Here is a 22608-nt window from a genome sequence, read left to right as displayed (position 1 = left end):
TCAGGTCTATGTTGTTCGAATGCTGGTTGTGACCCACCCAGCTGATTTCATGACCCTGTAACGGGTCCTTACCCGAAGTTTGCAGACATGCTTCACTAGAACGCTGCCGTCCTCTAGACATTCCCCATTGATAGAAGTATTCCCTCTGTGCTGTTCAATACAGAGGCCTCTGGCCACATGTGGCTATTGAGTGCCTAAGATGTGGCTGGGGTCACCAAGGAACTGAGTTGTTTGTTTTTCCTTACGCTACTTTGGTATAATTGTAGATTCATAGGAAGCCGCAAAAATAGTACAGGGAGACCCCTGTGGGCGACTCACCCAGGTTACCCCGCCCACTCAGATTACCCCACTAGTTACGTTTTACGTAACTACAGTACAGTATCCAGCCAGGAACCTGGCCTTGGTACAACGCGGGGGGTCTACTTCTATCTTTTTACCACGGGTGTCCATTTGGAAAACCACCACTACAATCACGATGCAGAACTGTTCCACTGCCACAAAGATCACCCTCCAACTACCCCTTATGGTAACCCCCGCCCTCCTCCCTCCCAACGTCTCTAACCCCCAGTAACCATGAATCTGTTCCCCATTTCTATAATGCTGTCATCTCGAGAATGTTCTATGAATCATACTCCACATGACCTTTTGACATTGGCCTTTTCCACTCAGTATAAATGAATTTAAATAGCTACATGTGGTTGGAGGCAACTCTGTTGGACGGTGCAGTTCTAGAGAGTTCCATGAGATTTAGTTCCCACCGGTGATTATGCTACGATGTGACCTACAACGTGGTTGTCAGCGTCACAATTGGAAATGGGCACAGAGAGAAGGGACGCCTGGGTGGCTCAGTCTATCGAACCTCCACCTGCAGCTCGGGTCACGGTCTCAGGGTTCGTGAGTTCACTGCTGTTGGCGCAGAGCCCGCTTTGGATCCTCTGTCCCCCTCACTTGGCCCCTCCCCTGCTTGTGCTCTCTCTCTCTCTCTCTGTCTCAAAAATAAATAAACATTAACAAAAGAAAAGAAAATAGGTACAGAGAACACTTCACAATGAGTATTCCAGAAACTAAAGCAGTGCCTCATGCTCTTCGGTCCCTGGTCCGGCCCCAGGTTCAGTGGCTCCTAGACAACTATGAGACGGCCGAGGGTGTGAGCCTGCCACGGAGCACCCTCTACTGCCACTACCTGCTGCACTGCCAGGAGCAGAAGCTGGAGCCCGTCAACGCCGCCTCCTTCGGCAAGCTCATCCGCTCCGTGTTCATGGGCCTGCGCACCCGACGGCTGGGCACCAGGTGGGCCGCCCACCCCCGACAGCCGCAAAGCCTGCCCCGTCTCCCAAGTTCTCCAGGGCCTCGGCTACCCCTGTCACGCCCTCGCTCACTGGCCCCTTCCTGTCACACCCACACATTCCCACCCCAGGGCCTTTGCACCAGCTACGCCTTCTCCTTCACGCACTCTTCCCCCGTATTCTTCCTCAAACGCCGCCTGGCCCCGTTAACTAAAACTGCAGCCTTCCCACCTCCCACCTCCCTGACTCCCCAGACCGCCCCCTTCCCCGCTTGCTTTTTCTCCTTACGGAGGAGCACCATCCAACATGACTCTGGGTTACTCCCTTCTCTTGTTTCTGATCTGGCTTCCCAATGCTAAAATGCAGGAGCTGCACACGGTTGGTGCTTAAATCAGGGCCTTCGAGTGCATTCATGTAGGGAGGAACAAGGAGCCATCCCACGAACCCACTCTTCCCTTCTTCTCCTTTGCAACGCCCACACCTCCCTGGGGTGAGCCCTGCTCATCTCTCCGGTCCAGTTCCCAGCTTAGGCGTTGCCTCATTCGCTTGCACGTGCCTGACCGTCTCTCTGTGCCGCGGTTTCTTCTTCACCTGTCTGTGGAGGGTGCCAGGAGCACCCTTCAGGGGATAGGGCTGAGGAACACGGGCCTTTGTGCGTGCGGAGCGCTCAGGCCAGGGCCCGCGGTGTCCTTATAACTATTAGTCTACGAGTCCGTGCGGAGCTCCCGGCCCGTGCCAGTGTCAGGGGCCCAGGCGTGCCCTCCGATGCTGGCCCCGCCTTCCCAGAAGGCCGTTGGCACGTGGGGACCTCGCCTGACACCCACAGCCCCTGTCCTTCCCCAGCGCGGCGCCCGCTCGGCTCTGTGGAACACGGGTCTCGCCCCCGGGCTGTTCGTCCCCCAAGCAGAGAGGAGGCAGGGGTGACGGGAAGGGCCCAGGCGAACAACCGGAGCCCTCCACCCCCCCCACCCCGGGCGCAGCCTGGCCCTCACCCTCTGCCTCCCCCCAGGGGCAACTCCAAATACCACTACTACGGCCTGCGGATCAAGGCCAGCTCGCCCCTGCTGCGACTGATGGAGGACCAGCAGCACATGGCCATGCGGGGCCAGCCCTTCTCACAGAAGCAGAGGTAGCGGGAAGGGGCGGCCCCGCGCGGGCGGGGGGGGGGGGGTGCAGGGCTTGCTGGCCTGTCTCAGGGCCCCAACCGCCCCCTCTGCAGGCTCAAGCCCCTCCAGAAGATGGAGGGCATGACGAACGGCGTGGCTGTGGGGCCGCAGCAGGCCGCGGGGCTGTCGGACATCAGCGCGCAGGTGCAGCAGTACCAGCAGTTTCTGGGTGAGAGTGTCCTGGCCCGCGGGGCGGGCTCTGGGGCAGGTCCGAGGCCTCCGGAGAGCATGCACATGGTTCCCTTGTCCCCCCGCCCCCGCTGCAGAGCCTCACCGTCCCCCACTGCCTGCGGGGGGGGGGGGGGCCCTGCTGGGGAGGAGGGTGATGACAACCTGATACGATCCCGGGGAGAGGCCTGGGGGGGGGGTGCGCGCAGGTAGAGGATAAAGGCCTCATGGTGTCTCCTCCCGCCTCCAGATGCCTCGAGGAGTCTCCCTGACTTCTCGGAGCTTGACCTCCAGGGCAAAGTGCTCCCCGAGGGCGTCGGGCCTGGGGACATCAAGGCCTTCCAGGTCCTGTACCGGGAACACTGTGAGGTAGGGCAGCCGGCTGGGTGGGCAGGGGTGAGGGAAGGCCATGCTGCCCCACGCCCGCCCCGTCCCTGAGCATCCAGCCTCCCCAACAGGCCATTGTCGACGTCATGGTGAACCTGCAGTTCACCCTGGTGGAGACGCTGTGGAAAACCTTCTGGAGGTACAACCTCAGCCAGCCCAACGAGGCGCCTCCGCTGGCCGTGTGAGTCCCTCAGTGGGAGTGGGGAGGAGGGAAGGACGTGGGGCACTGTGTGAGTCAGCAGCACCCGGGGCCGGGGCAGCCAGACCTCGGCCATCATGTAGAAGGGGGGCATCTGCCCGAACCCCTGCAGTCTGGGGGGTGTACGTGGCCTTGTGACCCCCACCCCGGAGCGTGCCTGTGTGTCGGTCTGACGGCGCGGGGGGATAGCGCGCCTCGCCGGGCCGTCTCCTCCCCGCAGCGGGTGGGTGCCTGTGCCCGTCTGACCCCGGGGGCATCGGGGCCCGTGTCAGCCTGACCTCAGGGGCGGGGTGGGTGTCCACAGGCACGACGAGGCTGAGAAGCGGCTGCCCAAGGCCAGCCTGGTGCTCCTCTCCAAGTTTGAGCCAGTGCTGCAGTGGACCAAGCACTGTGACAATGTGCTGTACCAGGGCCTGGTGGAGATCCTCATCCCTGACGTGCTGCGGCCCATCCCCAGTGAGTGCGCCGCGGCCACACCCCCCCCCACCCTCCCGCCTCCCCCCTCCCCCCTGCGGTCCTGATACGCCCCCGCTGCCACCCACAGGTGCCTTGACCCAAGCGATCCGGAACTTTGCCAAGAGCCTGGAGAGCTGGCTCACCCACGCCATGGTGAACATCCCAGAGGAGATGCTGCGTGTGAAGGTGAGGGCGGGCCGAGCGGCCAGCCTGGGTGCACAGCCCAGCTCCTCCCTCCTGGCCATGGAACTGTGGGCTGGGGGGCTTGGTCTCCCCTCCCCGTTAGAGAGGCAGTTCCTGTTCCCTCACAGTGAGCCTTGGGTGTTGTCTTTACAAACCGGCTTCCTCAGGTGCCCACTTCTGAAACGCAACCCCTTGGTGGTATGTTTGTACACGATCCAACATCTTAAAAAAATAAAAACCAAATGCAGCTTGAAGTAGTTCTCTTCAGACGGTTTCAACAGGGGGGGAAAAAAGCACCATCTATAAGGTAACAGAATAATGGCCCTCTGCGTCAATGCTGCACATTCACTGCTTAGATGTGAGGGATTAGATGCGACGTGCTTGCTCTTGAGCGAAAAAAGTAAAAGGAAGAAAAGGGTTGTTTTGTTGTCCTTAAAATGGTAACAAGACAGTCGTACAGAACCGGACATCTGAAGCATCACCCCTGAGTGCACTGCACACTGGGGGGGGGGGGGGGGCGGGGGGGTGAGGGGTGGAAAGAGTAGAAGCTGGATCCAGGGGGAAGCCCTTCAGAACTGGCAAGACTCATGTATTCATTCATTTATTCAGCATGCATTTATTGAGCACCTGCTGTGTGCCAGCACGGTTCTCAATGCTGGGAGCACAGCAATGACGGAGATGAACAAAACCCCACCCTCCCTGACACTCAAAGGAATAACAATCCAAGCAATGCCCTTTCTAGGCAGTGCCCTCAGAGTTTGTATTGTGTCCTTTAATTAAAAATAATAATAACACGGGGCACCTGGGTGGCTCAGTCGGTTGAGCTTCTGACTCTTGATTTTGGCTCAGGTCATGATCCCAGGGTTGTGGGATTGAGCCCCGTATCTGGCTCTGGGCTGAGCGTGGCACCTGCTTGGAATTCTCTCTCTCTCTCTCTCTCTCTCTCTCTCTCTCTCTCTCTCTCTCTCCCCCCCCCCTCTCCCCCTCCCTCCCTCCCTCCCTCCCTCTGTCCCTCTCCCCTCTCTCCCCTGCTCGTGTGCACAGTTTTTCTCTCTCGCTCAAATAAAATTTAAAAGAAAAGAAATAATCTGGTCAGACACATTGCATTGATTTTTTTTTTTTTTTTTTTTTGGTCCCATACTTTGGGTGTCCACCCAAAGTTTGAAAATCCCAAACCCCTTGATTTCCCAACAAAAACGACAAGATACATCCCTCCCTTTCAGGAGAAAGAAAGGATCAGAGAAGTTGCAGTGTGTGGGGCAGGGGATGGCGGGGGTGGAGGTGGGTTCCACACAAGCCACAAGCCTCCCCCCCTCCCCCCGCCCCGCAGGTGGCGGCGGCCGGTGCCTTCGCGCAGACGCTGCGACGCTACACGTCGCTCAACCACTTGGCGCAGGCGGCGCGGGCAGTGCTGCAGAACACCGCGCAGATCAACCAGATGCTGAGCGACCTCAACCGCGTGGACTTCGCCAACGTGCAGGTGAGCGCGCGGCGGAGCCGGTGAGCGCGGGGCGGCCCCGGGGCGGTGGCTGAGCCGCGGGCACGTGCCCGCTGTATTGCAGGAGCAGGCCTCGTGGGTGTGCCGCTGCGAGGACCGCGTGGTGCAGCGTCTGGAGCAGGACTTCAAGGTGACCCTGCAGCAGCAGAACTCACTGGAGCAGTGGGCGGCCTGGCTGGACGGCGTCGTGAGCCAGGTGCTTAAGCCCTACCAGGGCAGCGCCGGCTTCCCCAAGGCCGCCAAGCTCTTCCTCCTTAAGTGGTCCTTCTACAGGTGCGCTCGGGCCCTGCGCGATCCGGGCGGGAAGGGGCGGGGTGGGAGGACCCTGATCTGAGGGCGGGGGCTTAGGGACGGCTCCTCCCCTCCGGGGGCGGGTCAGAATGGGATCACAGGAGGCCCCGCCTCCTCGGGGAATTTGGGACGGGAGAAGACCTCCCCCCCCTCCCCGCCCCCGCCCCCGCCCCCGCCTTCCCTGGGGCTCAGGTGCCCTTTTACGAAGGCGGAGGCCCTGTTGGCGGTGGGCTGGGTGATGACCGTTTGCTGTCACTGACGGAAGCCCTTGGGGAGCCAGCGCGAGACCGGGCCCGGGTCGCCGGGCTTGCCGGCGCTTGGGGTCTTTGCGGTACTATACGGGGGCGAGAGGCGGGGCCGGGCCTGACGGTCTCCTCTCCCGCCGCCGCCTACAGCTCCATGGTGATCCGGGACCTGACCCTGCGCAGCGCTGCCAGCTTTGGGTCTTTCCACCTCATCCGGCTGCTCTACGACGAGTACATGTACTACCTGATCGAGCACCGCGTGGCCCAGGCCAAGGGCGAGACCCCCATCGCCGTCATGGGCGAGGTGCGCGCGGCGGGGCGCCCAGGGCGCGGGCGGGCCCCCCCCACCCTTGGCGGGACCCTCACCCCTTGTCTTGCCTCCTTGCAGTTCGCCAACCTGACCACCTCGCTGAACCCCCTTGACCCGGACAAAGGTAGGCGGGGCGCGTCCCTACCCAGGGCCTGAGTCCAAGGGGCGTGACCCAGAGGGATCGGGGCGGAGGAGGTGCCCACGGTGCTCTGGGGGTGCGGCCGCCACACGCTGAGCCGGACCTGCTCTGTGTGCCCCAGACGAGGAGGAGGAAGAGGAGGAGGAGAGCGAGGACGAGCTGCCACAGGACATCTCACTGGCGGCCGGCGGAGAGTCACCCGCGCTGGGCCCGGATGCCCTGGAGCCGCCGGCCAAGTTGGCAAGGACAGACACACGGGGCCTCTTCGTGCAGGCGCTGCCCTCCAGCTAAGCCCGCGGCCTCCCCCCACCCCGCCCCGCCCGCCCCCGCCGCCCACCCACGCCAGGGTCCCTCACAGCTTCTGTGGCTTCGCTGTCACCGTTCCAGCCTCGGCCAGGGCCGGGATGGGGGCCTCCAAGACAGGGAAGGCTAGGGGGTCCCCGCCCCCAGTGGGGCCGGCACCAATCACAGGGCCGGGGCGGAGCCGCAGCTGCAAACTGACACAAAAGACGTGCCTTAAGGAACCCGCCTCCGTGCCCAGGTGCCCCGTGGGACAGCCAGCTTGGCTCCTTGGCCTCCGAGGCCTCAGCATCTCCCTCTCCCATCCCAGGGGGCAAGCAGGCAGGCCCCCCCTCCCCTGTGGAACCGTTAACTTATTCAGCTCGCTGGCTTTGCACAGTCTGTCCTGGGCCCAACCCTGAGCCCCAGGTGGGCACAGGTGGGCGTCACCTGGGGACCCCCACTGTCAGCAGCAGCCCCGGGACCCCTCCCCCAGCAACCCCACCGCTCCCCACTCCTTGGTATAAGTGCAATTAAAGCCGTGGGTGTCGCATCTTCTCCAGAGCTGGGCCCTCCCTTGCCCCGCAGCCCTAGAGGGGGGCACTGCCTGGCCTGGTCGGGGGGTAGGGTGGCCCGGGGGATGCCGCCTCCAGCTTCCAAAGAGCAGCAGGCGGGGCTGGGCGTGGGAGCCCCGAGGGGCCTGCTGCCGGCAGTGGGGTCCAGAAGTGCCCGCGCCCGTCCCGGCCCAGGCTGGGGGCTCCACTCCCTCAGATCCAAGACCCCAGTGTCCCAGGCCGCCCGCCTCTGGTTTGTAATGGAACCTCCGCGCTCCTCCTCTCCCAGGAGACTGTGCTTCTCCTCCGTGCAGTGCGCCCCGCCCCCCCCCCACGACTATTGTGCGATTTTTGTGAGCCGCCCGAGCGGAGTTGGTAACTTGTTGGTTTTTTTCCAACCATCATGGCCTTATCTGTTCCGGTTTTCTCAGTGTCTTCAACCTGTGAGATAGATGTTTATGGCAAAAAGCAAAAAGCAAAAAAAAAAAAAAAAAAAAAAAAAAAAAAAGGAAAAAAAAGAAAAACCTGAACCTATTGTATAAAAATCACTATTTTGTGTGCTCCGCGTGCTACAGCTTTTGGGGTGGCCCACCCCCACCCCGTCCCCCCTGCCCTCGGGGCCTCCCCTCTCCTGGCCGTGAAAGTGTCCACGCGTGTGGTAGTCTAGTGTGCCGAGCTGTTTTCTACCTTTTTGTAGTCTTTCTTAAAACACAATAAATTCCGCTGTGATATTTGGCTACTGCTGACTCGAGGGGCCTCGGGGCTGGGGGCTCCAACTGGGCCCCGAGCGGCAGCAAAGGGAATTCAGTGAGGCTCAGAAATAAAACATTTATTACATGAAGAGGAATGACGGGCAGGGGGAGGGGATGGCCACGAGGTCTGCCACCTCAGGTGGGGGAGGCGGGGACGGGCAGGGCAGGGGAAAGGGGTCCATTCGGCCTCCCCGGGGGGCAACGTCCACACCTGTAGCCAAGGAAAGGGGCAGACGCGCAAAGAGCAAGGGCCTGTGCCCAGCGCGGGGTGAAGGTGGGCGCTTGAGGCTGGTGGGGCAGGGGGCTCCCTCCCTCTGCCCCTTCCCAACTTAAATAGGCATAAATAAGAAGCGTCCAGACTCTCAGGCCACCAGGGGCTGCCCCACCCAGCCCCCTTCCCCGCAGCCTAACACTAGCGCCGTCGTCAGTCGGTCACCGGTCGGCCGGCCAGCCGGGGAGAGGCTGCCAGGAAGGCGGCCAGCTCCCAGGCCGCGGAGGTAGTTGGAGTCAGTGCCCAGAGCGGCCGGGCCCTCACAGCACAATCCACGTGTACCTCTCGCTGTCTGCCAGAACCTTCAGCGAGCACCCTGCAGGGAAGGGGCAGAAGGGAGCCGTGGGGTCTCTGCGGGCCCAGGCTGTGGGAGGGGTCCGCCTCTTTCCCCGATCCGATTTGGGCCACACGAGGTTCCAGAAGGCAGTGAGCCTGCTGCGTTACCCTGCAGCCACCCGGCAAAGGTCTGCTGAACAAAGGACTGGCCGCGGTTCCCCGGGCGCCACGCCTGCCGGGTCCTCTCCTAGCCGGCCCCTCGCCTCGCCGGGCCTGCCCTCCTCCCCTCACCCCCATTCCACCGTGTCCAGTGGCACAGCCAGCGGACTCCTCCGCTCAGGAACACTGAGGAATCAGCACCCGCTCCAGGCCTGGCATGGCACCAGGGTAAGGACCTCAGTCCTGACCGCCGTCGGGTCACGGGGCCCACCTTTGTGCAGCGCCTCGTTGGTCATCCTGTTGACGTAGCGGCCGCTGCTCTCAGGCACCAGCCACTTCATGACCATGTCCACGCAGCTCTTGCGGTATGAACTCCAGACACTGCCGCTGAGGGCAAGGGGGTGAGGGCTCTCATCACCCAGGCCGCCCACCCCCGTCCCCAGCCCCCCCCCCCCCCCCCCCGCCCCCAGTCCCACCTCACCTGGTCTGCCCCTTGACCTCGGTCAGGTCGCCTACACTGACTGTCACGAAGATGCCTGTGTTGAGGTCCCATGCCACTTTGAGGCTGGTGTGATAGGTCTTTGGTCTGCAGTGGGTGAGGAGCAAAGGAGAAAGGGACGGGACCAACGGGTCCCTCAGCTGGGACCCAGGCAACCCTGGGGGGCTTCTGTCTTTGGAACAGTAATGGAGTTTGGGGGGCAGGGGAAGTCTTCTCACATCCCCACTCGCCCACTCCCCTGAAGTATCCGAGCGCGGCCCGCTGCTGGGCGGGGGCGAGGGGCATCCCGCTCACTCACCGGAGCTGGCCCTCCTCAGTGGGGGACGGGAACGCCAGGAGCAGCAGGCCGATGTTGATGAGGACTTGATTGGTTTCCGGGCAGACCTGGGGGGCAGGGGCGCAGGGGGGAGGGCAGGCAGTGAGACAGTGACAGTTATTGGGGGTGATGCCCAGAACAGAGAGGCCCTGGGCACCGCCCCCCCCCCCCCCCCCGTTCCCTCCCTGGGCCCACCTCGAGGATGACAATGTCGTAGTCACTGAAGGAACAGAACTGGTGGGCCCAGGTGGCATCATGGCGGATGACCTCATTGATGACGTATTCGAAGTCCAGCGTGAGCTGCTCCACCGTCAGGTACTGACCCTGTGGGCAGCGGGCGGAGGGCAAGACTGCATCAGCTGTCACCCCAGCAGGCTCCCCAGGGGCCGCCCCTAGGCCTGCCCCCCCACTGGCACCAACCTGGACGGCAGCCTGCTCCCTCATGGGCCGCAGATTGCGGCCACGGAGATCAGTCACCACAAAGGGCAAGGAGATCTTGTCATCCTCGAACTCTGAGGGGGCAGGAAGTGGGGGTAGGGGTGGTGGGAGGCCTGGCTGGCCTCCCATGCCTGGGGCCCTGCCCACCGGGTGGGTTCCCAGCTCACCATCCTCCGCTTCGGTCCCTTCGCTGGACCCCAGCACGTAATACAGCTTGGTGTAGTTGACGTAGCCGGGCTCAGGGGCTGGTGCCTCCGCCGCAGGGGGGCTGTCTCGGGGTACCACCTCCCCACACGGGGCCAGGGGCTCTGAGGGCGGGCGGGCAGCGACTGCCCGAGGGCCCCGGGCAGGGGGGCGGCCGGGCTTCCTCCGAGGTCCCACCCTTGGCCTCTCTGGCCCTGCGGAAGATGTCGGCCACAAACTCCTTGGCTTTGGCGATGGCGGGCGAGGGCTCAGGGGCCCCAGGGACCCGGGCGGGGGCTGTTTCGGGACAGGGACTGGGGAGGGTGGGGGGCACCTCAGGGCTCTGAGGCCCAGGGGGGCTGGGAGGGGCCGGAGGGGAGGTGGTGTGGTCATACAGGATTTGGCAGAAGTTGTTCTCGCCTGAAACGAAAACAGTGAAGGGGGGCGGGGGGGGGGGGGATGTCAATAAACAAGTTCAAATCTAGGGCACTGCAGACCTCCCTCATTGCCCGGGGGCAGGGCGGTGGGGGGTGGGGCGGGTGGTTCTTAGAAATCCACCTTGGGGACACCCTTCTAGAAGACTTCCCTATGCTGAAAGATCAGTTGAAAACACTCAGAAGGGGAAAAGGCCTTACATGCGCGTGCAAACACGTGCATAAACAATACCTTCAAGCTTTATTTCTGAGCATCTACCAGATGCCACACTGAGGACGCGAGGGAACGAGACGCAAAAATCCCTGCCCTTGGGGAGTTCACGGTTTACAGTGACAAAAGCTAAAAATCACCAAAGTCTGAAAATTTACTCCATAGCCCTCCATCCTCCCCAACGGGAGCCTGACTGACTTGGGCACACAGTGCCCATCTATGGGCACCATCAGGAATGTGGGCTCGCCACGGACAACCCCAGTGTGTTCAGGGAGGAGCACTGTGGCTGAGCCCTGGGCCCTGCCTGCACCACCTCCAAAGGACCCCCCCCCCACAATCAACACTGAGAGGGCGGGGGCTGTGTCCTCCCAGTTCAGAGACTGGGGAACGAGGCTCAGAGGGAAACTTGTCCAAGGGCACACTGCGTGACGATGTGAACCAAGGCACTCCTGTCCACCAGAGTGGACGACGGCCAAGTCAAAACTCCCCCTTTGTGTAAACAGTGTCCTATGGCGAGGTGTTAGACACGGGTGACGATGTCCCCCTCACCCCAGTGTGCACAAAGCTGAATCCTGTCCCACGTGACCCTTCCTACAGGGACCCATAGCCACAAGTACCGGGCGCAGGTATCGGCCTCAACGAGGCCTGGGTTCTGGAGAGGGCCCTGCCCACAGTGGCACAAGCAGCCAGGGAAGGAGGCCCCTGCGTGGGCCTGGGGACAGGACATCCTGGCCCTTGCTGGTTTGTGGCTTAATTGTATACATTTAATCCTTTTTTTATATCCACTCCACTCCCTCTCCCAGGGACAACCATTTTAATGTACTTAGTGGGTGTCTTCTTACTGACTCCATTCTTACGAAATCGGGACGTAAGTGGTGTCATTGACATTACAGATCTCCTTGGTTTCTTTTGCGTTTGGATGGGTCTTCAAGGCATGCTCCACAGACACGCGTGCTGGGGCGCTCAGTGGACTGCCGATCCAAGGGAATCACTGCCTTGTCCTACCTCCCCGATCCCCAGGGATGGACGCCAGGTAGCCCCTACCACCAAAGCCTTGGACGTGCCCGGGCTCAGGCCGGGCTGCGGTCACATTGTTGCCCTGTGGCCCTGAGGGTGCAGGTGAGGCCCCAGGGTCCCCCATCGCCGCCAGTGGTAACATCAACCAGCTTAACATTAGCTACTCTTAACATTAGCTACAAGGGACATCACCTTGTGACTTTCACTGGCGTTTTTTCCTATTCCCGAAGACATAAGATGGCCTTCTGTCTACCAACTGAAATTTTAAGTGACCATTTCTGCTCGAAAAGGGCACTGCACTGTCCAGCATGGTAGCTGTGGCCACATGGGGCTACTTGAGCTCAACTAAAATTAAATAAAATTTAAAAGTCAGTTCTTGGGTCACTCAGCCGCTTCCAAGTGGCTACCGGTGGCGGCTGGAGCGGACACGGCAGATATAGACCATCACACCCCTACGGAAAGTTCTAGTGGACGGTGCCGGGGTGGAGCATGGCTAGCTTCGGATCCCGTACTCCTGCTGTCCAGCTGTGTGGCCTTGGACAAGGGACTCCACCTCTGCACACCCCGGCCTCCTCATCTGCCGTGGCGGGGGGGGGGGGGGGGGGGGGGGGTAGTGACAGGACCACCCTCGGGGGGCCCTCTGGGCGGAGTCGGCAGGTCACGGGCTCTGAGGCTTACAGCCCGTGCTCGGCCCATCGTCGGGCCCGGGGGCCTACCTGCCGAGTGGACCGAGACCGCACAGGCCACCAGAGAGTAGCTGGTGTTGAGCAGCACCACCTGGTCCTTCTTGAGCTGGAAGGCAGGCTGGAAGGTGGGGAAGGGATAGACCACCTGGTACTTGGTGTGCAGCATGAAGCCGTGCCGCAGGCACTGCGCGCTGGGGTCGCCTGCAGCAACACAAGCCACCCAGGCTCACTCCCGGCCGCGGGGCGGGGCGGGGCGGGGGGGGGGGGGGCAGCCCGCACCCCGAGGCCCCCAGCCCGCTCACCCGGGTGGGCCCGGCTGGCTTCCCGGCAGGCGGCGCAGCGGCCTGGCGACGGCACCGCCACGGTGCTGATGTAGATGTCTCGGTGGTTCTCGTCACTCATCATCATCATGTTCATGAGCATCCCATTGGCCGAGCGGGTGCTGGGGGCCGGCACACCTTCAGCGGCCTGGCCCACGCACCACCCTCGCCGGGCCTTCCCTGTCCCCGGGTCTTACTTGAAGCCGAAGACGATGACCTTGGAGGCATCGCTGGGCCACTCGCACACGGTCAGGTACAGGTCGCTGTAGATCTCCTCATCCTGGAAGAGCCGCACCTGCCGGACCTGAGCAGCACGGCCGGGGTCGGTATGGAGTCAGAGCAGGTAGGGTGGGGGGAGAGGGGGCCCAAGGCCGCACGATGCTGGCCTGGAATCCGAGCTGGGGCTGAGCTGGCAGGAGCGCCCTTTCTGGGGGGTGGGGGGGTGAGGGTGTGTGTGACTCCAGCCAGGGAGTCTAAGCAGCCCCTGTACCGTAGCCTGTGCCCTCCTGAGGACGGGCAGGGGAAGCTACCCTCACAACTAGGGGAAGCAGGGAGGCGGCCTGGCACGGGAGGAAGCGGATAGAAGCCCTGCCTCACAAAAGGGGACCCTGCGAGACACATCGGTTCCAAGCCGGCTCCACCCTGAACCCTGTCCACCTCCCTGGGCTCACGTGTCAGCTGGTCTGACAGCACTCACCTGCTGGAATGGGGGGGTTCAAGGAGTCAAAGTCAGGGTTAAGCGAATGGGGGTAGCAAAGCTAACGGCTCCCCCCTGGCCTGAGCCCGCCGTGTTCCGCAGGCTAGATGTTGAGCCGAACCTCACGAGGGTGCTGCTGTCTACCCGTTTTCAACTATAAAAACGGCAATCTCGTGTGGCTTGACCTCACACGTGGTAAGTCCTGACAACGACCTTAGGAGTACGATTTCTCTGCTTTACAAACAAGGAAACTGGGGCTCAGGGGTGCTGTGATCTGCGGGTCCTGCTGCTGGAAGGGACAGCCCAGCACCGGGCCCAGCCCTACCAGCTTGAGCTTGCTGTGCACGTTGAACTCCCACCAGTACAAATGGTAGATGTAGAAGGAGAAGTCGTCATCCCCGCTGCTGCTGGTGTAGGAAAGAACGTAACGGCCGCACTTGGAAAAGCCCAGGAAGATGTGTCTGTGGGGGTGGGGGCAGAATGGCCAGGTCAGGGCCAGCCTGCCACCCCACCCAGCCACCCCCCTGCTCGGCCCAGCCTCACGCAGCCTCACCCTGCGTAGAGAAAGTCCTCGTCCACAATGTTCTTGAGGGAGACGCAGACCCTGGGCGGCAGCTTCCGGAAGAGGCGAGGGGAGAGCTGCCCACTGATCTGGGGAAGGGGTGGCCCTGGCTCTTAAGGCACCATCGCCCCCCAGTCCCCTCACCTAAAGCAGAGTAGCACCCCCAAGTTCTCGCCCAGACACATAGCCCCCCCCCCCCCCCCCCCCGCCAACTATGACGCTCAAGAGGGGTCCAAGCTCCAGAAGGTGGGAATAGCTGGGGAAGATGGCTCAGCTGGGCCTCATTTGAGCCTCGCTCTCCACGAGGGACCCATGCCACCCTCCCAGCCTCACACCTCTTCAGTCTCAGAGCCCCTCTTGCCCAAGCACCCAGGTCCTGAGGACCAGCACTGGCATCACCTCCTCCAGGAAGGTTCCCCAGTCAACCTTGGTCACACGGGGCCACACTGGCTGCCTTCCTAAAGGCTGTTTCCAGTGGGTGTCCTCCACCACTAAAGAGGCTTGACCAACTGCACTCACCTATTCCTCACCCACTAGCCTACACACAGGGTGCTCAGGGCCTTTGGGACAGCCCTGGCCTCAGGGACAGGTGAGGAGGCAGAAGGGTGGGGCTGACCAGTGACCTTCCAATTTCTGCCCAGTTCCCCCTTCTCAATTAACCTAGCCGCCTTCCAACCGACTCCCTCATCCCAAAAACTTCAAGCAAGAATTTGGGGGGGGGGGGGGGGACAGGCAGGCACAAGCTGAGTGCTAGGGGATCAGAGCACCCGGGTCCTACAGCCCAATCTGAGTGAGATACTTGGCCTTGCCCTCAAGAGGTTACAGTCTGATGGGAAACAGCCCTATCTGGGGAGCTCTCTGGCACACTCTTCAAGGAGATCCCCGTCTGATGGAACAGCCCTGTTGGGGAGGCCCAGGCTGACGGGAGACACAATCCCAGTCCAGGGAGCTTCCAAGCTAAGGGTGGAGCCACAGACCAACCCAGGGAGCAACCAGGCTGAGGGTGGCGGCTATCCCTGCCCAAGGAACTCGTCAAAAGGAGGAGACACAGCCCTGCCCTCACAGAGTTCCCAACCTAATGGAGAAGGCACTCTCGCTACCCACAGGGAAACATTTCTGCCCAGGTTGCTGCTGACCTCACAGCAGATTCACATGTCTGCCCTCCCGGAGCTCCCAGACTGATGGGAGATAGATACGCCGACACATTGTAAGTTTACAGTCTGATGGAGAAGTCAGAGCCCTGCTCAGGAAGCTCCCAGTCGAGGGAGAAGACCAGGCTTTCTCCAGGAAGATCCCTCCCATTCGATGGGGGAGGCAGACACAGGTACAGGAACTCCCAGCTCCCGTGTGGTCAGAGCCGGGACAGAGAGAGGAACACCAGGCAGAGGAAGCCCAAAGCCGGTAGCAGGGGCTCTGCCAAGGGGGCGGAAAGGCTCCATAACGGAGGGGCCGTGGGAGCAGGGTTTTGAAAAACGAGTCTGACCCTGGATCGCCCCCTTTCTCCTTATTCCTCCAGCGACCCCCCTCCACCCAAGCTCTTTCCCGGCCACCTCCAGCAGCTCTTCCATCCAAGCCCCCTACCGCGGACCCCGCCCCCAGCCCACTCCATCCAAGCCCCCGTCCCAGCCCCCTCCATCCAAGTCCGCTCTCCTGGGCCCCGCCCAGCCCCCTTCCTCTGAGCCCCCTCCCCCGGGGCTCCGCCCCCAACCCCTCACCCCGCGAACTCCCTCCCTCCCTCCCTCCGCCTCCCTCGTCCCTTTTCCCCACCCTCCAGCGAGCTCTCCCCAGACTCCAGGCCTCACCTTGACCCGCTCCAGCTGCTTGAGGACGTGCTCCCGCCGCCGCCCCGCTGCCCGCTTCCCCCCGGCGCCCCCGGGGCCGCCGCCGCCGCTCCCGGCCCCGCTGTTCCGCTCCGATTTCGAGCTGGGCGCCATTTTCACCCCCTCCCTCCACTTCCGGAGCAACCGGCCTTTTCGTCCCACCCCCGCCTCCTCCTCATTGGCCCTTTCTCGGCATTGCGGCCAGTCTGTTGGGTGAAAGCCCGCACTTGGGGCCTCTTCCCGCTACGCCTGTCCGTCAATGCGATCTCGGCACTTGATTGGTAGAAACGGCACAACCCCCGTGGTCCGCCGCCGTATCCCCGCCTTTCCGCAAGGACGCACCCATCAGAGGCCCCATTTGCGCCCCTTGCCGAGATGACTTTGACCGGATAGGCGAAGGCCCCTATCCGTCTCGGCGGCGTCACGCCCCCCTGCGGCTAGTGGGTTTCCATGGAGACCGCGGGCGGTCCAGGCCTGTGGGCGGGGCGATGGGAGTCTGTGGTCCACAAGGGCCAGAGTCCCCAGCCTAGTGATGTCGGCGCTCTATACGGAGGTGCAGAGGCCTGACAGTATCCTGAGACCACCAGGGCAGGCCGAAGAAAGGGATTTGCAAAAAAAAAAAAAAAAAAATGAGATTCGATTAAAAACATCTTTCGTTGAAAGTAGGGACGGCCTGGTGGGATGACGATGACGATAATGGTAGAATCGATCGCTTATATAGCACTTCACATGTGCAAGACACGGTTCTGAGCTTACAAACAATTCTACGTAGTAAGTCGCTGTTGTGCCCATTTTACAGATAGCAATACTAATAATTGTTGAATGCCTGCTGAGTATCATTTTCATATGTGTTAGCTCATCTAGTCTTCACAACAGTTTTGTAGATAGGTCCTTTATAAATAGATTTTTTTAATGTTTTTTTTTTTTAATTTTGTGAGAAAAAGACAGGACGTGAACAGGGGGTAGGGCAGAGAGAGAGGGAGACACAGAATCCGGAGCAGGCTCCAGGCTCTGAGCCATCAGCACAGAGCCCGACTCAGGGTTCGAACCCGTGAGCAAGATCATGACCTGAGCTGAAGTGAAACGCTCAACTGACTGAGCCACCCAGGCGCCGCTAGATAGGTCCTTTTATTACGTCCATTTTACACAGGGTGAAACTGAGGCTTACCGTGTAGTGCTCCTGAGTACCTGGCACGCATATGCCTCAATTATGGCTGTAATCAGAGAGGGAGTGAATGGATCTTGTTCTTTGTACTCTCCCAGCCTCTTGAATGCATTCCGTGCATTCATTTATGCAGCAAATATTTCTTGAGCACCTACTATGTTCTAGGTTCTAGGGGTACAGCAGTGAACAAGACAGATGATAAAGAAATAGATTTCAGTTACCTAATTCCAGGTAGGATTAGAAATCAAAGAGAAGGAAGAAGGCTGCTCAGGCCAGTTAGAGAGAGGTCCCCATGCAGGTGAGGAGGAGGAATATTCCAGTAAAGACAAAGCCTTCAGAGGGATGAGGGTGACATGACTGAAAGACCCCAAAAAGTCCAGTTGGGCCAAAGCAGGAATAAGCAAGGAAGAAAGTAAGCAAGTCAAACAGACAAGGACCGGGAAGTGGGCAGGGAGTGTCGGGTGAGCAAGATAGTTGGATTTTACTCTTAAGCATAAAGTGGAGCCTCTGGAAGGTTTTTAGTAGAAGATGATGGAATCTGATATGAGATTTAAAAGATCATTATGATCCATGGAGCACCTGGCTGTCTCAGTGGGTAGAGCGTGCGACTTCTGATCTCCAGGTCTTGAGTTCAAATCCCACATTGGGCGGAGAGATTACTTTAATTAATAAATAAACAAACAAAGAAATAATCATTGTAATCCAAAGAATTAAATAAATACCCATGAGTTCATACTGGTGTAAATAAATGATTGAATAAAAAATGGGCGGGGGGGGGAAGAGACCACTCTTCCATATAGAAGATGTTCAATTAATAAGTGTAGAAAGAATGAGGGAAATAGGAAATTATCATCAGGCAAACACCACAATTACAATTTGCAGCAGGCGAGATCTACCAATGAGTGCTAAAATTTGTGGATGAAACTGGAAAGAGAAACACCTACCCCAAAATTATCTCTCCCAAAATATTTATTAACTACTCGGTTTTTTTAAATGTATGTCCACAGATTGTTTGATATGCCTCCTTCCGGGAGGTGGAGCTTAATTCTCCACCTTGTTGGGTGCGGGCTGGATTTAGTGACTTGCTTCTAAGGAATAAAGTTATGGGAAGGGAAGCAACTAACTTGACAGTGGAGAAATCTGGCAGACATTACCTCAACCAGGTAACCAACATTGTCATCATAGCGATGAGTCATGTGCCCGGACCCTTGATATGATATGATGAGGAGGACACATCGCCTCCTCAATATCATCACTTAAACCCCCAAACTCAATCTGGTTGTGAGAAACCATCAGATGTTTGTCCCAACTTGAGCGACAGTCTACAAAGACCTGACTAGGATACTTCAAAAACGTCAGGATCACGAGAAACAAAGCCTGACCAAGAAACGGGCACGACTTAGAGAAGTCTTAGGAGACGTGATAAATACATGAAATGTGGTGTCCTGGATGGGACCCTGGACCAGAAAGGAAAAGGACATCAGAGAGAAAACTGGTGTCACTCATATTAAGCCTGTAGTTTAGTGAACAGTCTTGTGCCAAGGTTAGCTAACCTCTTAGTTGTGACAACTGTACCGTGGTTATGCAAGATGTTCACATTTGGGCCAGTGGGTAATGGGTAGACAAGAACTTTCTGTGCCTCCTTGCAAATTATCTTAACTCATTGAGCTGCCATATTAAAACTACTGTAGACTGGGTAGGGTTTACAACCAAATTTGATTTCCCATAGTTCTGGAGGCTGGGAAGTCTAAGATCAAGGCACTGGCATAGCCAATCCTGGATTGTATATCCTTGCTATATCCTCCCATGACTGAGAGAAACAGCGAGAAAGAGGAGACAGCAAAGGCACACGAACACTGGCTCCTTTAAAGGGCGCTAATCCCATTCATGAAGTCTCTCCATCCTCATGACATAACCACCCCCAAAGGTCCCACCTTCCAGTACCATCCCATCGGGGCTGGATTTCAACATATGCCTTTAGGCAAGGCACACACATTTAGTCCATAGCACAAATCTTCTGTAAATTGAACATTATTTCAAAATACCAAGGTTTCTGAAGAGAAGACTCTTCAAAAGTTCATTTGGCTTCTGTGTGGAGGATGTTGAGGGGAAGAGGGGTGGTGGGGCAAGAATGGCCTCAGGGAGGCCAGAGGGAGAGGTTATGGTGGCTCAGATTCGAGTAATGGCAGTGAACATGGAGAAAAGCGGCTGTATTCGGGGCCCATGGGTCATGTTCAAGGACCGGGTGTCAGGGTAGAGATAAGAGGTAGGTTTCAGGGGCGCCTGGGTGGCTCAGTTGGTTGGGCCTCTGACCTCGGCTCAGGCCATGATCTCGCGGTTCGCGGGTTCGAGCCCCGCGTCGGGCTCTGTGCTGACAGCTCAGAGCCTGGAGCCTGCTTCGGATTCTGGGTCTCCCTCTCGCTCTCTGCCCCTCCCCCACTCACATTCTGTCTCTGTCTCTCAGAAATAAATAAAAATGTTAAAAAAAAAAAGAAGAAGAAGTAGGTTTCAGTTACTCTACATCCTTGCCAATATTTGTTATCTTCTGCGTTTAAAAAAAAAAATTATTTATTTATTTTGAGAGAAAGAGATAGAGAACACGTAGGGAGGGTCAGAGAGAGGGAGACAGAGAATCTCAAGCAGGCTCCGTGCTGTGAGTGCAGAGCTCCGTGCAGGCTCAAACTCACAAACTGCGAGATCATGACCTGAGCTGAAACCAAGAGTCTGACACTTAACCGACTGAGCCACCCAGGTGCCCTGGTCATCTCTTTTTTTTTTTTTTTTTTTCAATAGAAGCCATCCTAATGGGTGTTATCATTGACATTTTTTTAAATGTTTATTCACTTTTGAGAGAGAGACAGAGACATAGTGTGAACAGGCAAGGGGCAGAGAGAGGGGGACACAGAATCCAAAGCAGGTTCCAGGCTCTGAGCTGACAGCACAGAGCCCGACGTGGGGCTCGAACTCACGAACCGTGAGATCCTGACCTGAGCCGAAGTCAGACGCTTAACTGACTGAGCCACCCAGGCGCCCCCTCACTTATTTTAAATAGGTATTACCTTTATACAGTCTTAAATTCAACACGGAGGAGACATAGAATGGGCCGTGAGCACGTGAAAAGATGTTCAACCTTATTAGTCGTCAAAGAACTACAAATAGAGTCACAATAATATAGCAGGACATACCCACCAAAATGGCTAAAATGAAAGACTGACCACAAGTGTTGACAAGGGCTCGGAGGAACCATAACTCTCACAGCCGCCAGTGGGGGTGCAAAATGACACAACCACGTTGGAAGGCAGTTTGGCAGTCTCATAAAAAGTGAAATGTGCACTTACTGTGTGATTCAGCGCATTTCACTCCGATGTATTCACCCGAGAACGTCTTTTTTTTTTTTTTTTTTTTTTTTTTACATAATCTCCACAGGCAATGTGGGGCTCGAGCCCACAACCCCGAGATCAAGAGTCACACGCTCCACCGACCGAACCGGCCAGGCACCCCTACCCAGGAGAACTTTTTAAAAAAAAAATTTTTTTTTTAACATTTATTTTACTTTTGAGACAGAGACAGAGCATGAACGGGGGAGGGTCAGAGAGAGAGGGAGACACAGAATCTGAAACAGGCTCCAGGCTCTGAGCTGTCAGCACAGAGCCCGACGTGGGGCTCGAACTCACGGACCGCAAGATCATGACCTGAGCCGAAGTCGGCCGCTTAACCGACTGAGCCACCCAGGTGCCCCTACGTTTATTCATTTTTTGAGAGACGGCGAACGGAGGAGGGGCAGAGAGAGAGACATACACACACAGAATACGAGGCAGGCTCCAGGCTCTGAGCTGTCAGCACAGAGCCCGACACGGGGCTCGAACTCACGGACCGCGAGATCGTGACCTGAGCCAAAGTCGGACGCTCAACCGACTGAGCCACCCAGGCGCCCCATCAGGAGAACTTTTAAAAAAGACATGTGTCCTCAAAGACTCGCTCAGGACTGATCGTGGCCGTGTTATTTGTTAATCGCCCAAAGCGGGAAACAAGTAAAAGTCTATCAACACGTGATAAATAAATGAGTAATAAACTCACGTAATAAACAAAATGAAGTATTGTGCACCTAAAACTCACGTTGTATCTCAATTATATCTCAGCTTCTAAAAAAAAAATGCGAGCCACCTAGGCGCCCCAATATCTTTTTCACTTTATGAAAATGATCAAAACTGTCAGCCTCGCTCTGTACCCTTTTTCTCCTCACGAGGTTAGCCCTACCCACACTAATCCATGTAATGGTTTGAACAGTGACCCACAAAAGGGTATCCTGGTGTCCTAACCCTTAGAACATGCAAATATGACCTTATTTGGGGGAAAAAAAAAAAAAGACGTAATTAAGTAAAAGATCTTGAAATGGGATTATCCTGGATTAACCAGCTGGGCCCTAAAGCCCACGGCCAGTGTCCTTCTAAAAGAGAGGAGGAGGAACACAGACACTCTCATGGAGGAAAAGTCCACATGGAAACTGAGGCAGAGATGGTCCTGACACAGCCACGGGCCCAAGAACGTCAAAGATTGCCAGCAACCACCAGAAGCTGGAAGAGGTACAAGGAAGGAAATTCCAGAAGGACAGCTCTGCCAACACCTTGACTTGGGACTTCCAGGCCCTCTCCACAGGTCCAAATAAATAATCTGGACTTCTGAAATGAATAAATGCCTGCCGTTCTAAGCTACCTTGTTTGTGAGCATCGGTACGACCGTTCCAGGAAGCTGATACATTACGTATATAGAGTGAGTCCCTTGTGTGTCCTAGATCTGATTCTCTATTTTTTTTTTAATGTTTATTTATTTTTGAGGGAGGGAGAGAGAGAGAGAGAGGGAGACACGGAATCCGAAGCAGGCTCCAGGCTCCAAGCTGTCAGCACAGAGACCGACATGGGGCTTGAACCCATGGACTGCGAGATCACGGTCCGAGCCGAAGTCAGACTGAGCCACCCAGGCGCCCTTGGTTCTCTATTATTTTAACAGGAACATGTTTGGTTTGTTTATTCCCCTCTTAGGAGATTATTTTTCACTTGTTCGCACGACATATGTTCACCACTCACCTGGTTTGTATCTGACACTGCTCTAGGTGCTGAGGGACAGAGGTGACTATGGCCAAGTGCCCACCTCCACAGCGGGGGAGGACAGTGGACGGTGGGCAGATATGTAAGTCAGGATGTGAGAAATGCCAGGAAGGAAAGTAAGGCAGGGAAGAGGAGAGAGAGAGAGACAAAAAATGTTGCTTCTGATTGGGGGTTCTGGTGAGGGGCCCTCCGAGGAAGTGACGTGAATTACAATCACCAGCCGTGTGTGATCCCACGCGCAGAGAATTTTCACTGTAATAAACGAGCCTACAGGGAGCTCTTGTATGTATCTGTTACCGGCTGTGTAAGAGGTTTTCCAGAGCAGATTTCTGGTCCTTGGGTGTTGCAGAGAGAGTAATACTCCCAATAGTCCCCTTGCTCCTCCCAAGTCCCTACCCCGACCCCCACCTTCTCTGTCCCTTGCAGTCAGGCAGGACCACGTGACTAATCCTGGCCAGTGAAATGCAAGCAGAAGGTACTTCTGGGTGGAAACCCTGAAAAGCTGACTTGGGAGTCCTCTCTTTTCCACAGAGCCA

The 22608-nt window shown here is 57.8% G+C and overlaps 2 protein-coding genes across 2 annotated transcripts in view; one reads left to right on the top strand and one right to left on the bottom strand.

Moving 5' to 3' along the window:
* RFX1 (regulatory factor X1) overlaps positions 1-7892 on the top strand; it is a 32052-nt gene extending 24160 nt beyond the window's left edge. Inside the window, 12 exon segments of the mRNA XM_019427494.2 lie at positions 1109-1290; positions 2296-2415; positions 2506-2621; positions 2871-2989; positions 3079-3188; positions 3511-3662; positions 3751-3848; positions 5176-5325; positions 5408-5616; positions 6030-6183; positions 6268-6313; positions 6450-7892. Coding sequence (XP_019283039.2) covers positions 1109-1290; positions 2296-2415; positions 2506-2621; positions 2871-2989; positions 3079-3188; positions 3511-3662; positions 3751-3848; positions 5176-5325; positions 5408-5616; positions 6030-6183; positions 6268-6313; positions 6450-6619 — 1626 coding nt within the window. The 3' untranslated portion in view covers positions 6620-7892.
* Positions 7893-7969: 77 nt separating this feature from the next.
* On the bottom strand, positions 7970-15950 carry DCAF15 (DDB1 and CUL4 associated factor 15). The gene is given in 14 exon segments (XM_053898358.1): positions 7970-8500; positions 8891-9006; positions 9101-9205; positions 9417-9502; positions 9630-9758; positions 9855-9946; positions 10040-10193; positions 10195-10475; positions 12434-12604; positions 12706-12845; positions 12921-13027; positions 13746-13881; positions 13974-14071; positions 15785-15950. Coding segments are annotated over 14 exon segments (1803 nt in total). The 5' UTR covers positions 15917-15950; the 3' UTR covers positions 7970-8444.
* Between the last annotated feature and the right edge of the window lie 6658 nt (positions 15951-22608).

Source organism: Panthera pardus, unplaced genomic scaffold (assembly GCF_024362965.1).
Source record: "Panthera pardus isolate Hobbes unplaced genomic scaffold, ASM2436296v1 HiC_scaffold_8, whole genome shotgun sequence".
Taxonomy (NCBI): Eukaryota; Metazoa; Chordata; class Mammalia; order Carnivora; family Felidae; genus Panthera; species Panthera pardus.
Note: the sequence above shows the minus strand (reverse complement) of the source record. Positions and strands in the feature narration are given on the sequence as shown.